The sequence below is a fragment of the Phoxinus phoxinus genome (assembly GCF_949152265.1).
Source record: "Phoxinus phoxinus genome assembly, chromosome: 7".
NCBI lineage: Eukaryota > Metazoa > Chordata > Actinopteri > Cypriniformes > Leuciscidae > Phoxinus > Phoxinus phoxinus.
In genome coordinates this window covers 27368270-27383220 of record NC_136882.1, presented here as the reverse complement: position 1 = coordinate 27383220, position 14951 = coordinate 27368270, and the positions used below count along the sequence as shown (strand labels likewise).

At 36.2% G+C, this 14951-nt stretch overlaps 1 protein-coding gene across 1 annotated transcript in view; it reads left to right on the top strand.

Annotated features, from left to right (window-relative positions):
* Positions 1–9611: 9611 nt before the first annotated feature.
* satb2 (SATB homeobox 2) overlaps positions 9612–14951 on the top strand; it is a gene marked incomplete at its 5' end in the record, with an annotated part of 44589 nt that continues 39249 nt past the window's right edge. Inside the window, 3 exon segments of the mRNA XM_079619933.1 lie at positions 9612–9705; positions 9708–9729; positions 11188–11375. Of these exon segments, the coding sequence (XP_079476059.1) occupies positions 9612–9705; positions 9708–9729; positions 11188–11375 (304 nt within the window).

Sequence of the window (14951 nt, the reverse complement as noted above, 5' to 3'; positions counted from 1 at the left end):
CAGTCAGTATGGCATTCTGATTCCCCTTGAATCAGAATAAATTCTCGAATTATGTTGTACTTTAAAATCTTGAATTAATGATATCTGCAATACATTCATGTTGGTTCTGTTTACCCTAAGGGGGGTTAGTGCTGCTCTCCCTGCTCTTATCCATGCTAGGCTGCATGGATCCACAGGGAGTTCTTGCCCAGAACAGAACCATACCGCCAATCCAAACTGTATGCAATTGCCAATCGTATTTGACGATAGTGGTCCTGACAGAATTATAGTTGCTTGACACAGGCCAAAAACTGGAGTCTCATGCTCATTACTATTCCTAATTGCCACTCCAAGATTATATTTGTCATTTGCTGGAATACAACAAAGTTTTTGACACAATCCAACGCTTAATTCTGCATGTCTTGCACAAGAAACCTTTTCATTTTCATTTTACAATGTCTTACTTGTGTTACAGAGTGTACAATCTAAGCTATTATTCAGTGTCATCACTCATTTAGTTCACTTTATCAGATATATCATGCTGAACCGAAATCAAGCTTTTTTGCATAACCATTAATGTACTTGCTGCTGGACCCCACCCTTCATCTGAGAGTCTTTATCCTCTAAACAGCTTGAAGGCTATTAAGTTAATTAATGGCACATGGAGAACGAGGATCACCCAGAATCTCAGTCTCAAGCAGTTTTTATCCCATTGTCTTATTTGTTTGCTATTCCTCCTTTCCTCAGTTCTTTAGTGTCAGACCAGGCCAGTGCCCCAAATACCTCTGTTCCCAACCCAGCAGATCCAATGGTCATGTATTACTCATTCAGAGATTCCATTCCTTTTAAATATGGCTCTGGCTCCTCCTTCCCTCTTCTTGCTGCTCAATCCTGCCAAAATCCTTTTCTCTAATGAACTGTTGGTATGCTGTCATTGTCCAAGAGCTGAGTGTTACCTAAAAAAAAGTGTTGGGAGTGAAAAGAACTTGGGGACGAGCCAATACATATAGCAAGAGGGCACTGCTGGGAAGGAAGGTTATCTGACGTGCTCCATACGATGGAGTACCGGTGAAGAGGAAAGTGTCAAGAATGTGAAAGGCTAGGGAAGGGGGGGGGGGGGGGGGGGGGGGTTCTAACATCGAGGGGAGGGCGCTAAACTGATCTGGTTTGCGCTCTGATGAATATATCTGTATGTGATTATTTTGACAGCAGTTATAAACCCATAAGGTCTGGCCCCAGTTCCTGCTCTTGTTGATTTAAACCACTGAGCCCCATAAATAATGGCTGATTAAGTGGCTGCGCCAGCTCTCTTAGCCCAATTTACCGCTGCTTGGGTCTGAGGTCTATGGCCCTAAATGTGTTCTGCATTAGTATTACTGAAGAGGACTGAGCAAGCAAGGCGACTGGTCCCATGAGCCAGAGGAAGGCCTCAATACAAGAGGATTTAATAGATTTAAACATCTTTTGATAAGCATTTGAACAGACTTAAACTGCCTGGATTCAAAGGAAATGTGGCATATATTATGTTATGAGCGGTCATAAATATGTCACTCGAAGTAAGCATATTTATTGAAGTCTTTATAGATGCAAATGCATGTACATTCACTCTAACTGCTCTGTTTATGTTCGTCACTTTTTACACTGCATCAACAACTCCATTAGTGACGTACAGTAGTAGCCATTGTTGTTGGAGGACAATTTATGTCATAGTGATGCAAGATATATCAGTACAATATTTGACGATTTTTGTGATAATTTTTTTCAATGTATTGATTTTTACATTTAGGTTACTTTTGCCGTCATATAGAGCTCACTTAAATGTTAATCTTTAAAAACACTGATTGTTATGATTTTTCTTACTGCACAATATACAGTAATGTGGTGATGCCTAAATACACTTCTAGAATTTAAGAGATGATTTTAAAAAGATTGATTTTAGGAAAGTAATTTATTTTTAATGTATTTATTAGAATTGAATGATGTACCATTTAATTGTTATATACCATAACATAATCGGTTTTGACAGAATTTTAATATCATTGCATCTCTAATAGGTCATAGACTTTGTATATTTCTTCAAGTTTGTATCTGTTTGTTATTTTTAACCAATAAAAATCTAGGAGTTTGTAGTTTATTGGGTGCAAAAATAATATTCAAATAATAAAAGAAAAGGAGCACCTGAAAACAAATTTAGTTTCTTTAAAGCAATGCATAATAATTGTTGAAATATTAAGAGTCACGAACTCAATCCATGCAATTTAAATTCATTTTTTATTCAACTCTAAATTCTTAGATTTACTCTAATGATTTTCCAGCACAGAGTTTCAGAACTAGTTGGCCTCTGAAGTGTGAGAGCTCCCTCCAGCTGTCACTTATCCTGTTCAACAGTGCAACGATTTGGCAAGCAGTCTTTCTGACAAGGGAAGCAGGCGCAATGGTGGTAAGTGTGCTTTGAAATTTCATTTCCCCCTCTTTAGTGGGATAACATTTCACCACTTTAGATTAGCCACCCCAGGTCCCATCAACACATTTAAGAGGGCGACCTCCACCTTCCCCCTCCGCAGCGCACAGTGAGACGTCTGAGATGACGGCGCTGTGTTAACCTGGCCAAGGGCAGCATAGCAATAACAAACACAGGATCACAGAACCAGTGCGACCCCTGACCTCAGGACCCTTGCCCAACACCACATAGATTATTATCAAATGGAACAACTTCAAAGACCCAAACAAGGCAGGAGGAAAGAGATAGTCAAGTATTTTTATATATTGTTTAATTTCCATTACAATAAGCCTATAAAAAGCATTTTTGAAATATAATTTGAAAAAAAAAAAAGTTGATTTGATGCAATTGACATCCTTTTAACTTTTCAAATTAAATTACTGTTTTAGGACAAACATTTGCACTAACATATTTGTTTCTTTAGTAACGCTAAACATTGACTAATACTAAATATCCATTTTTAATTTAAAAAACAATGCAAAAAGACGGATGCTAAATGTCTCCGAGGTTTGCAGCCAAATTCTGTAGCCGTTTTCTTCAAAATCTGTGATACTTTGCATTAAAACATGTCTCTTGTGCATGCCACTGAGTCATAATTGTAAATGAACTGAAATGTAGACTACAAACATGTCACGGAGAAAGAGAAGGATCAAATTCTGTGGTACTGCTCTGAGCTGAGTCTGACAGGCTGCTCTAGTCCAGAGCTCTCAGACCTGATTGAGATTTTAATAAGTAAGAGTAATATGACCTGGCTCCAGTCCCCATTTCTCTCTCTCTCTCTCTCTTTGTATTTTCTCTGTCCTTTCACTCAGTGTTTTAGAGCATCAGAAACACATAAATCTATTCCAGCTTTGGGAAACTTCACAGAGCCAAGGACGTTTTAAAACTGAGAAGGTGGATCAGTAAATGTGTAATACTACATGCTTTAACCCTCCCTTCTTTAACAAACTCATCATCTCATGTGACGTTCCCATCTGACAGAAAATTCACCTCGTCTGAGTCTGAACGAGACCCCCTTTTGGGTTTACCCTTCATTTTATTGAAGTTCGTCAAGAGCAAACCTATAGCCATCATCAGCTACCGAAAGCAAACCGTAAATCAGACTGTCTTGACAGGCGACAAGCCAATCACAGACATTAGCTGGCAATGACTCGGTTCTTCATTGGTGAGTGGCAGTAAATGATTCACACTAAGTGTCATAGTTCCGCCCAGTCTTGAAACCAAACTTGTGCAGGCCGCTTGCTTTCATTGATTGACTAGGCCGTTCTTCTGCCAAACTGCTGTTAGTGAAGGCTGTGAGAGTCAGAAAAGCCAGATGGTCTGGTGAAGAGTGGCCCGGAGTCATTCGCATCCGCGTTCTGGTGTAACAAGTGGTGAGTAAAATGGGTAAGACCTTTTTATTCGATACTGTTCAAATGTTTGGCTGAAGATTACGTGTAAAGCCCAAATTTACAAGTGGGTTTTACTGATTGCTGCAGCAATGTATTGTCAGGGCTGTGTTTGAGATGTGTGACTGTGACTGTGTTTGTGGACCTCATTCTTAGGAATTTGTTTATTGGTCACTAGCACTAGCGGACTTTGGTCCCTATTAAGTTAGTGACGACATAAATGGCATCAGCATCAGTAGCTGTAAACAACTCCCATCCGTCCTTTCCATCACCTGAGACAAACCTTTGATAAGAGCCAGTTCTCTTTGAGTGTGGTGCATCATGTGTCTGTGTAAATGTTGGTTCTTTGTCTAGACATCTAGTGGCTTGCCTGTTCTCGTGCTCCCTGTGGGTTTCCTAGAGATGCAGAGAAAACCTCCACTTGTCTTAAGACTCTAAGATTGAATTGTTGGGGTTTAGAAAAATGCTGTCAGGGTGGGCCAGTGGATAGCAGAAACAAGATCCTTTCTAAGGCTTGAATTTGGTGGGTTCAGTTTTAAACTGTTGAGTACAGTGATTTTTAAAGAAATAGGCATAGGAAGAGTTGCTGTTCAATAATACTGTATTTTTTTTTGTTTACAATATTTATTTATACATAAACACACACATATATCCCTAATTAAATAAAAAAAATGCAATAGAAAATATTGTTGCATTGATGAAGTGTTTGCAACATACATTGAAATATAATTTTGTGAGTAAATTTGCAAGTTCTAATGATCATTGATCATTCTTAGTAAAATAATAATTTAGTGAATCATCCGATTGAAATGTAAATGTATTAAATAAATTGCACATGGTTTTGACACTCATTAAAGACATTAGTATTTCATTTAAAATAAATAAATATAGAGACTTTTGGAAAAAAAATTGTAACAAAACATCTTTTATAATTTAAATACAAATACACTAAAAAGCAACAATATTTAACCTACTTCATAACGCATTTTTCTCCATTGTTGAAGATGGGTTGTTAGATCAGCAAAAGCACACACTCGACATTATAGCAGGTCCAGTAACTGTGCTGTAATTTCTTACCTTCAGCACAGACTTGCGACGTCCTTTGACGAGGTTCCTTATCAGCTGAACTTGAATAAATTCATTAGGAACAGCACTGCGCGAGTTATGTGGTGGGTCAAAAACTCATCTTGCCCAACAGACGTCCTGGTTTTCATGTCAAGTGGGCAGATCACATTCTTAAGGGCCCCTCCTCCGCTTTCAAACGCTGGATCAATTTCTTTTTACTCTGTTTATGTTATCATTTGTAAATCTTACCAGAGCTGGACCATGAGGCATAAGGGGGACTCATACACAGTCTAATGAAGTATTTACAGATCATTCCAACTGTCAAATACTTTTGCTCAATGACATAGTGCAGAGTGCTCACGCTTAACAACTCGCGTTTGCTTTCCAAACCCCTGTATGAATGTCTCAGGTCAGGCGGGTTTCATTTCAGGTAAATAGGCTACTAATGCAAGGACATGCGGAATCTAGTTTTTTGATTTACTGAAGGGTGTTTTACGGGGTATCATGCAGTGCGCATTCTACTTCGATCAGTGCGAAACGTGCTCGTAAATTTGTAAAACAAGCAGAACATATATTTTTTATATATATATTTGGAGAACCACGTGTCCATTGAAAAATGAATAGGCCTATCTTTTTCGGCACATGAATATCGATGGGAGTTATTTAATTGTCAAAGGTTTTTTTTTCAATAGTTTTGTTTTTATGAAGCTCTCCTGATACTTTCTTTCTCCACTTTTAATAATAGGCTAATAATAACACATTTTTATTATGTTTTCTTAAAATCTTGTTGTGGAAGATTTAGACATGAGGTCTTAAGTGGAATTTAAACTATTGGGAAAATACAGGGGGAATCGTGACCTCTGAGTGGAAGCAATTAGTGTCCTGCCAATTAGAGTTTCGTTTACAAAACATGTGTTTAACATTTATTTTTGGTGTTGTTTTGTTTCTGCCTAATTATAATTGGCTAATGTTAGCTAATATGCATATAGCCTATAATTGTAGCAATATTAATAATATAACATGAGACCATTAACAACCTTTATTTTCGTCCTTGTAACGGAAAGAAAAAATAAAAAGGCATGGATTTAAGATACCACAGCAAAACGTATAATTTTCTAGTGACGACTTCCTTTGTATTTCATTGTTTTAATCTGCTGCGTAAAGGCACATAATTGTCGATAACGTAAATCACACTTTTAAAATCATCTTAACTGTCTGTCGGACGTTTTACTTTAGAAGAACTAAAGTTTATCGTTACAGGAACTGTCAGGTCTAAAAGTGCGGAACTAATGCCGAACATGGACATTTCTGAAATTAAGACTATTATTGAATATAAAACAATTATGCGTTTAGCAAGACAGAGTATCAGAAAAGTTAGTGCTCAACTAGCTACATATTAATGAAAGGTCTTTAATGACACTGTAAACAACTTGTGACTGCCATTATGCAACATGCAATGAAAAAAACTGAGTTATAGCCTACCTTAATCTGTCACGTGGCATGCATAGACTGCACAATATTATTGTAACATCGAAAAATATTCTCATATGCTGAATATGCATATTGGGCTTTGCAATAATCAAAATAGGCCTACATGTAGGCTACATCAATTAAATTTTAAGTGATTTTGACTGTTTTACCTAAAGCAAAGACCATTTAGCCTACGTCATAAATGGTCTGAGACTCGTTCATTTACGTTATGCATAGCCTACTTGGATTATGTAGCTATTATTATTAATATTACGGAATAAATGTGGAATAACAACGGATTAAATATAGTCTCCTGTAATGCAATGTTTACTAAACATAGGCCTGATTTACAATTGATTTGCATACAGTATTAATATTGATCAAAGGTGTAGCAAAACGAATAGATTTAGCATAATGAGTTTACTAATATTTTTCGATCCTATATCACTCGTAGGCTATAGGATAGCCGCCCTATAGGCTACTCGTTACGTTAGTTTTGTCTTTTATATGCTCTTGATAAAAATCGTTTACTAATTTCAGTAAATTGTGTTTAGACATTCTGATAACAAACCTTGTGTTCTTTCTTCCATACGGTTTGGTCATATCATAGTCACCTTTGAAATTTGAAGAGGTTCACGTTGGTTTCAATCTATAGGTAGGTTATAGCCATTTGTGCATTTTTTTAGTTACAGAGTGAAAATAATATTAATTTTTTCTTTGAATCGCCCAACACCTCCACTCCATCTCAGCCCTGTGTACGCCTAAAAGAATCACATACAATACAATTTAAAACTAATTTAATACAACTTCCCTTACTTCTGGAATCACAGTAATTGGAGGTGTAGTTTTGATTCTGGCCACTAGACGATGCTATTTCCACATACTAGACCAGCCAGCCTATCAGCAATGACCTGAAGGCACTATATCACCTTTTCAGCACACGTTACTCACTCAAGACGACGAACATGTGCGATTCAATATAATGATGTTACCTTTTGTCAGGTAAAGTTAGTGTAAATTCGTAGTTAGCTTCAATTTGTACACATGGTGATTTGCGAAAACTGCTCCACATAGGCCTATAGCCTAAAATAAATAATTGGCCTTGCTATTTTCCTCCTTGAATTTAAATTAGGTTTTCGCTATGCATAAACCTTTGCATAATTTAAATCATTTTATGTGATAATTGTGCAACAAATTAATTAATTTATTAATTACATTTCTTTTGAAAAAATGTAAAATGTAGCCCTAGCTATTGTTCATTCTTTGATCATTCCAATCAATTTTTAGACGTGCTCTATGATTTACTTTGAGACAGCAGCACCGCGCGTTCTCAAACCTACACGTTATTATTGTCATGTTTTACAGATTCATCGGGGAAATTACATCTTTTCTATTATTTACTTTCTATTTCTATTATTTACTTTCTCAACCTGAATTGTTTCCTGGTTTCGAAGTCTCGGGCATATATATTTTTAAATTTTTCACGGTTTGAACCTTTCTGCTTGAATGTAGTTTTGACTCCAAGTAGTCAGCTAATTTTAGATCCCCAGTTACCCAAGAAATGGAAAAGGGAGAGCTCATGAGGACCGTAAGAAAGATGCTCAAAAAAGGTTTACAAAACCAGAGCTCAATAATTTAAATGTGCTCGATACACCAAGCAATTGCGTGCAAGAAGTTCACATCAATTAGAGAAGCATTCTCTGCGACAAATAAACCACATAATGTTTGCAAAAAAAAAAAAAAAAAACGCATTTGGTTAAAGTTCCCTTTTCTTCTAAATGGGGAGCAGTGTCATTGCAATTTGTTCAATTGTTTTGTGAAATCCATACAAAATAAAATGAATATTCATATTTACAGAGCTTAATGAGCTTGTAAAATTACTTTGAGATTTGAACCAAAAAACGTGTCCTTATATAGCCTAATACAATTAATACGGTTACAGAAAAGTTTATTAAAAGACAATAAAATCGTCCGTATGCAGTTTGAACAGTATAGCCTACGCGTTCATAATATCTATCTCGATCTATCTATCTATCTATCTATCTATCTATCTATCTATCTATCTATCTATCTATCTATCTATCTATCTATCTATCTATCTATCTATCTATCTATCTATCTATCTATCTATCTATCTATCTATCCATTTCATGGATTCAGTTAATGCTAGTTTGTCATATTTACTCATCTGTAAATCTGCTGTTGTGGCCCAGGCGATAAAATATTAATTTTCACAAGGAAGTCGTATTTATGGAATACAGTTCAAATGCAGCATTCAAATGCCGAGAGAAACTATTCATCGAGAGAGGAGAGAGAGAGCGCGCTCTGTGGTTTCAAGTTATGATAGACGTTGATCGTTTTTTTTATTTTATTATGCAAGATGAAAAATACAACGATCTAATAATTTGGGGTTAAAATACTAACCCAAATATTTAATTATAATTTTGTTAATAATTTTAATTGGATCTTTGTTTGCTTCCATGCATTTTTTTTAAATGTGCCGTTTTTCAAAGTGAACAAGACAATCAGATATAATAATAGGCTAATAATAACAGCCTAATAACAAAGCAATAATAATTATTGATGTTTTACTACGGTTTTGTTTATTTTCTATGTAATATAGACCTGTTATTTAACGAATTTTTTGTAAACTCTAAAAAAATGTTTGGGTCGAATATGGACAAACCCAACGTTTGCGTCTTTTTTTGTCCATATTTGACCCAACCTTGGGTTGAAATAACACCGCATGTTTTAGAGTGTATTCTTAGCCATAATGAGTTGTGAGAGTGAAAGAGTATGATGAAACAAGCATAACTTTAGCTGATGGGAAACACATTCTTGTAGATGTTTTCATTTTGTTAGTGACCTTATATGCCATACAATACATCAAAATGAACACTTGCACCCAAGATTAGGGTATACGCAGGCTGTAGGCTATTTCCTATTTAGTTTACGTAAATTTATGTCAGGAACGTCAAATTCACATAGGAACACATTTGAGAAGTGACATCCAGCTAATATTTTAAAGTGTTTTCTGTGGCTTCATTCTGACCTGCAGGTAACAGAATCGAGTTGTGTATTAACAAGTTCATTATCGATATTATTTAGTCCTTTATTATCAACACAATTCCAGTTTGCAATTGAGCTGTCACGCAACGCTGCATCACCATCATCGTCGTGATCATTATCTTCTATTATTATAGTGACGAATGAGGTTGGAGAATCAGCCAGCGTTCGCTCACACACCCCAGAGTGTCTCAAAGCAGCAGACCAGCCAACTGCACGCGCCATTGCTAATGACTTCCCATTAAACCACTCTGGAAAAAGGTAAGATACTTTTGTACAAGCATATGAATGATACCTGTAAATCTGAATATGCATGCTTTTAAACCTTCACGTGATGCAGGCAGCTTATCTGAGATAAACACAAACAAACTGAGGCCATAGTTATAGAAATGAACAAACTGTTGTAAATTATCTGTTTAGGAACTATATTGTCCCAGTTTTCGAGTACTAAGTTTTAGGTTGAACTTTGACAGCTTGTATGGTGATACCCTTGAAGAGGAACCTCTTTTCCCCCGTGTTCCTGCTCGTTCCTCTTGGACAATATAGCGCTGCCAGTGCACATCATAAACAGTCAAAATCTCGAGGATCTCCAGTCTACAGTTTACAGCTTCTTGAGTTGGTGTCATTTGTGTTTGATTTGTCATCTCTACCAACGCTATCTCACGAAATGACTCTGTCACTTTCAATGTGATATGGGGAAAAAATATCAACAATTTGAAGGTGATTCCATTAAAACAACAACAACAACAATTCCGCTATAGCCTAGACACAGAAACTGAATTAGCGGCATTTTAAGCAGTCGGTGTTCACGTGAGAGTGCCTCTTGAATCATTTCCAAACAAGATTTTTCCATTATCCGTTTTAATATTAAACCCATTAACCCACAAAACCTTACAATAACAATAAGTGAACTGACACGACAGCGATGCTTTCAGATCGCGTAAAATCAAATAGCCTACAATGAAAAGGGATGCCGGGTGCAATTGATCTGAAACAAGTTCTCGACAGAAATAAATGACTGAACTATACAATTAAAGCTTCTAACGTTAACACAAGCAGTATAAATCATTGTTCAAAACAGAAGTTCAACTATATGTCGCTTTATTGATACCTTATACATGGAATGCATTAATTACTTAGCCTACCTTGTACAGCCCCCCCTCTCTCTCTCTCTCTCTCTCCCTCTCTCTCTCTCCCTCCCTCCCTCTCTCTCTCTCCCTCCCTCCCTGTCACACTTCCACGTTTGCTCTCCAGTCCTCCTCCCACTCCCACTCCTCTCTCGGCTCTCCGTCAGTCCGCGTGCCGCTCAAGGGAGAGATTGAAAGTGACACACTCACATTGTTGCTCTTGAGATTTTTACGCCGTTGTAGTAGGTAATGTCCGCATCGCACAAAGCAGATACTTGACGTCTGTTTTTGCTGTTTTTCTCTATGTGCATGCAGCAACGTAGTCGGACGTTTTCAGATTTTGATGCTCTCTTTGCGCCCACTGCTGAGGTTTTCAGTTCTGCCACGGACACTCGTGACTCAAACTCGCGGTAAACAGTGAAGAAGATTCCGCACTAGGAGAGATTGTCGTCGGTCGCTTCTCGGAACTTCTCGGGATCTCTGTGCTGTGTTCAATCTCGTGCACTGTCCTCTCTCTCTCTCTCTCTTCTCTCGCGCGCACTCTCTCTCTCTCTCTTCATGCTGTCTGTCTCCTGCTACCTGTACCCCTCAGCTCGGAGTCTCTCAGTTCCAGTGGCTCAGTCTCAGCGCACAGCGCACGGAGCCCAAGTGTCCAACACCGAACCCTGCCGTATTCAGCCCTCCGCGAGGCAGCGAGAAGCCCAGCCCTGGATTCAATACTTTTAATCAATGGACAGAGCCCTCTCAACGGCCAACCGAGGTACCGACACGCCATAAGCAGTAAGTGCAACAGAACATAACTTTCGTCTTCTTTCATCCGATGCTTAGCGCATTCATGTAACTGCTACAGTAACAACGGGTTCATAACCTATTGCAACCAAGCAACATCTCAAATCTAACTATAACCATTCCGAATATAGACATAACACAAATATTGTGTTTGAATATGAAAGTGAATTATTCGAGGCCTTTATAAAGAAAATAAATATAGGCCCAAATAGCCGTTTAGAAGGCATATTCCTAATAACAGTCTGTCATTAAGACACGTGCAACACCTTTGTCACGTTATTTTCTTCATTTAACAAGTCATTTGCTGAAAGTTATAGCACTTAGCTTAGATGGGGATTGACGTTGAAAGAGTAAAATGCAGAATGCAATAGAGGGGGACATTTGCCAATGAAACATTTACATTTTTGATATTCCCGAAAATTTAATTTATTAAATAGCCTAATAATAATAATTTAAGATTTTTTTTCCTGTAGTCTAAATTTAATTTAAAAAAAAAGTGATACACGAATTATAGTTTAAAACTCAATTATAAAGTCAGGAATGTTTAGAACAAGAGGATCAAAGTCATGCACCCTGTGCACTGACGGTTTCTTTAAAGAATATTATATTCGGTTTAACCTAAACCATTTATTTCATAAAGCAGATTGTCGATATTCTCTAATAAATTATTACGCTCTATGAGTGTCTTTGATAAAAGAGTTTTAAGGCCTCGAGGTGGATCTGGTTTAAAAAGAATTTTAAGCTTTTTTTATTATTTAAACATTTCACAGGGCTAGCGAAACAATGCATTATTATGAGACATACTGAAATATTTTTTAAGGGGAAATTCTGTTTTATTACAGCCTCAACATTATAGGCCTCAAGTTTAGCGTCACACGTGTTTGACTTTTTTTCTCTCATCGTGTGTGTGTGTGTGTGTGTGTGTGTGTGTGTGTGTGTGTGTGTGTGTGTGTGTAGCCTATTTATTAATGGACATTATGTGATATCCTAATTTTCTAAGAGAAGGAATCTGAGACTTTATAACGAAAATATCATGCTTCTTATATTATTTTATAGAATTAATGAAGAAGACCAAAACAAAATAAAAACAATTAAACAGCTAATTATGTTCAATGTGTCAAGTAGCCTACATTTTAGCCCTTAGCGTTTATGATTTATTTAACTGCAAACTTTCTTTCATTTAACAACATTGGCGTATTATTCTATTGCTGTTTTTCCTATTAAGAAGGTTAGCAACTTTGATAGCATGCAGGTATGAGACATTTCGCTGATGGTTCATGTTTTGTAGAACCTTATGTGTTTTAGGTAGCCTACCTCACGTTGTTAAACAATGCTATTTGAGTTTTTATTTTTTTATGAGGAGAAAGAGCCGTTGTTAGGAGAACCTGAAGCAATATAGAGAGCATATTATAGAATATTATTAAAATATAGCCTATTTATAAGATAATTATACTTTTCTTTTTCGATACATTTAAAATGGTTTTCAAACTGATTAAATTTATTTAAATCTATTTGATAAAAATGTAGAACCAGTCTAAACTGTACTAAGACGGTCATTTAGGGGTACAATTTAATATAGGCTACTGCACAGAATAAATCTAAATCAAGAAAACCATAAAATATATTTATTTTATCGCATGATAGTTTCGAGATAGGCTATTTAAATCAGTCAGACATAACTGTAGCCTAATAATGCGACGAAATAAACCAAATAGCCTACCTGTCTACTCAATGTAGCTAAATTAGCCTATTTAGAACATCTCGAGTAAAAGATCTCGTCACTGTTTTCTTTAGCACAATATTTTTTAATGATACAAGTCTTTAATGTAATTTAGATTTTTTTTTCCATACAGAGCTCGTGAATTTTTCTTAAACATTGGGAGACGTAAGTGAACCGAGCCGTGCTTAAAAAAAAAAAAAAAAAACTTTCCAAATTAGCCCTAAGTAATGAAATCTGTTGTCGAATACAATACACATTACATGAAAATGGAACCACAGTTCACAGTTTTACTCTTATTAGACTCTGAACTATGAAGTAAATGCTAAATCAAAAACAAAAACGCACATGCCGAGGCACATGATTTGTTATTATGTTACATTCGATATTTTTTCCCCTGTCAGTTCAAACTCCGAGTTATGTATACATCACTTTAAAACTTTAGAGCAGTGTATTTGAAGAGTCACTCACAAAATCATGCCTGTGCAAGAGGGAGGTATAGTTGCTATATAGCTGCCATCAGCGTTAGAGATCTTTCTGTTTCTTTTTAAAGTTACATTGATGTATCCATTATTCATTTGCACAAACTTGGCTCCCATAGCCAGCGGAGACGTTTTCTTAACCAAGACCAAAAGTCTGGGGAAAAAAGTTAATTAGTCTCCGTAACAGAGAGGTCTATAGGTCTCAGTAATTTGTAATAGATGGAAGCCGCTGAGGATCCTTTAATCTCGCGCTTTGGGGAGCCCATCAGAATGGATCAAATCCAACATTTATCCACGGCATGTTTTCTCCAGCTCCTTCGACTTCAGGGAAAGTTTAGCGCCATAACCATTTTAGCTTGTAGCCTACTTACAATACCTGTTAATTATTTTGTTTAATACATAAGACACCTGCCGCTGGGTCATGTGCATGAAAGGAGAAGAGTTGTTTAGTGCCTCGCAATGTCATAATAATAAAAGAGTTACAAAAAATTGGGCAGCGACCTACTGCGTATTTACAATATAGCATTGCCTTTTACGAAAGGCTAGTAGACTATTTCTTGCATTCTCAATAAAGCATTATCTAATATCTATGTAATATGCAAATTCATAAAACCATATTCTTCCGCTACAAGATCTAGTCCCTGACAGCTATTCATTCTCAGTCAATAGCTCGGCAAGGCCTAACTAACTGCCATTTGTATGCCATTCATTCGCCTCTCCGCAAACACATGGCAATTTGGCAACGATCGAATTTGGTCATTTTATTGTTTTTAACTTTATTATTATAAAATAAATAAATAAATAAATAATTGTATTTAAAAATAAATAAATAAAAATATTTTTTTCTAAATTAGACAAAACTTTTCTCAGAATAGATTTATTTTTGAAAGACAAATTTTGAATTGTCTTAGCTAAGACAATAGATATTCGATCGTTGTTGTCCAAAGAATACAGTTCACGCAGTTCATTTCACACTATATGTGGGTAAGTTGTCATTGTTGAAACTGCTATTAAGCACCCTATTATCAGAATTATATAGACTATTTTTTTTAGAAAGATTTTTCTTAAACAGTAAAACAATAATACAAACACAAAACAATTAGCCTATTGAAACAGCAAAAGTTTCAAATGTAGCTACATTACGATTTTTTTTTTTTTTGGCCAGCAAATATATATATAGGCTATTTTAAATATGACAACTTGAAATTTGTTATAAATAGCCTTGTAAAAGTTTAACAATTAAAATCTGTCTTCGTTATGTTGACTCTTACTTGAATATGCAAGTAAGCCTATGGCATCATTGTGTTTATTAAAAACTTTTTGAAAGGACATAATACACAAAACATATTCCAATTTAGGAGGGTTTTG